Source organism: Muscardinus avellanarius (assembly GCF_963383645.1).
Source record: "Muscardinus avellanarius genome assembly, chromosome: 13".
In the NCBI taxonomy this organism is placed as follows: Eukaryota; Metazoa; Chordata; class Mammalia; order Rodentia; family Gliridae; genus Muscardinus; species Muscardinus avellanarius.
In genome coordinates this window covers 6,004,503-6,006,661 of record NC_137799.1, presented here as the reverse complement: position 1 = coordinate 6,006,661, position 2,159 = coordinate 6,004,503, and the positions used below count along the sequence as shown (strand labels likewise).

The 2,159-nt window shown below is 57.8% G+C and overlaps 1 protein-coding gene across 1 annotated transcript; it reads right to left on the bottom strand.

The window, feature by feature from the left end:
* Window positions 1–256: 256 nt before the first annotated feature.
* On the bottom strand, window positions 257–658 carry QRFP (pyroglutamylated RFamide peptide; the record flags this gene model as incomplete). Its single annotated transcript, XM_080709545.1, has 1 exon — window positions 257–658. One exon carries the CDS (start codon window positions 656–658, stop codon window positions 257–259), a length of 402 nt encoding a protein of 133 aa, XP_080565671.1.
* Window positions 659–2,159: the final 1,501 nt, after the last annotated feature.

Genomic DNA, 2,159 nt, shown 5'->3' with positions numbered 1-2,159 from the left:
CAGGGGCTGAGGGAGAAGAGACAGGCATCAGTCTTCCTCTGGGGCTGGAACATCTAGATATATATATATATATTTTGCTTCAGCAAAGTTGGAAATCAAAAGTAAGCTCGCATCTAACCAACCCTACTGCTAATGACTTATGATAACCTTAGCCTCTGTCTTCGCAGAGTCTTGGCCATTGAGGCTGGAGGAGATGGGGACTGGAGACGGGGGAGGGGGGGCAGAGTCTGTGGAGACACCCGGGTGCCCTGGCCCTTCACCGCCGGCCGAAGCGGAAGCTGAAGCCGCCTTTCTTCCTGCTGAAGCCGCTGAGCTCCTCAGCCAGGCTTCCCAGTGGGCCAGCAGCCTTCTCCTGGGCAGGCAGGAAGCCCGTGGCCTCGCTGCCCTCCTGCCTCCGGGGGCGGAAGCCGGTGTGCTCTCTGCCCGAGGCCCGCCGCTCCTTGGCTAGGACGAGCAGGGCTTGTGGCTGCTGTGGGGCTCGTGGCCCCCGGGAGGGCCCCCACACGTCATGTGGGCTGCGCCCCTCGGCCAGGTGGACCCAGCGCGTCCCGGGCCCAATACCACCGGCAGTGGCGTGGGGCTCTCTCCTGTCCAGCAGAGGAAAGCAGGCACCCAGCGGCAGGAGGAGGAGGTAGGGCAGAGAGTGTGGGCTCCTCATCTGACCAGAGGAAAAAGAAAGGGGTTAGGAGCTGTGCATACAGCCATTGCCCAGCCAGGTGGCCTGGCTAAGCCCTGATGCCGAGTAGCTGCAGGACCAGGCCTTTATTGTCTTAGCAGGCGTGGGAGCCGGCTGTGCCAATTAGGTGGGTTCTCTCTTGCAGCCCCTACATCCAGCCGCCTTGGCAGCTCAGCACTGGAATACCGCGGCTGCTGGTGGCTCAGAGCAGTGCCCAGGCGGTCCCGGAGGGCCGTGCGGATTTGGATTCATTTTTCTTTTTACTATAATTATTGACTCCTGGGCCCTATCATCTCAGAGCCATGGGGTAGGAGGTGAGAAACATCGCTCTGTCTGATCGCAACTTGATAATGAGGGGTGCAGCCGAGCTGGCTAGCTGGCACACTCTGCTGCCGTCTTCTTTACATGGAGCCAAGGTGCTCCTGGAAGCAGGAGGTGGATTTGGTGGCCCTGGCTTAACGGGGACACCTGCTGGGGAGCGAGCCAGTCCCGCCCAGCACAGGGAGAGCCAGGCCCACGCGCCACTGCGCCTTCTCCCTACCCCTCATCTGTAGCCACTGTTATTCCCACTCAGGCAAGAAAAGGCCAGAAAGGTTGAGCAACTGTGCCCAGCCTACCTAGCTGGGAGCCAAAGCTCTGGACTCCTGCTTCTAGTGGCTGCTTCATGGGACAGGCTGTCCTGCGCACCCAGCCCCTAGCGAGGCGTGTCATCCCATAGGAGGAGATCTCACCCACTTCATCAGCTCAAAGCCTATGGGGCTGGAGCCAGCAGGTGGCCCACGCCTAGAATCCCAGCAGTTGGGAGGCTGAGACAGGAGGATCCAGGAGAATCACAGGTTCAAGGCCAGTCAAAGCAATGTAACGAGGCCCTCAGCAACTTAGTGAGACCCTGTTTAAAAAAAAAAATAAATCTTTTAAATGGGGGTTGGGAGCCAGGCGTGGTGGTGCACGCTTGTGATCCCAGTACTTGGGAGCCTGAGACAGGGGTTCGTGGTTCATGGACAGCCTCTGCTACTTAGTGAGGCTCTCCATGACTTATTGAGACCCTGTTTCAAAATAAAGAATACAAAATCAGGCTGGTGGGGTGGAGCTCAGAGGTAGAATGCCCCTGGGTTCCATCCCCAGTACGGCAAGAATAGGAGGGGGTTAGGGTTGTGGCTGGGAGGTAAAATGCCCCTGGGTTCAATCCTTAGCACTAACAAAAATAAAGACCAGAGTGGGGTTCAAGGCCAGACCTAACTGTGCTTGACTCCTGTGTGTGCCCTAGACTCGGCACCGCATCACACACAACAATCCCTGGGGGCTGTAGAACAGAAATAGAAGGCCCCAGAAGGCCCCGCCTTAGCAGTAATTCTCTTCTGTCGCAAAGGTCTTTTTGGTAATGGCCATGGACCGGCCAGTCTGGCTCGTCCTCTGAGGAGTCTCTGAGCTGGGATAGTACCGGCTCCAGAGAAGACGAGCTCTTTCCAGAAACTCCCCAGAG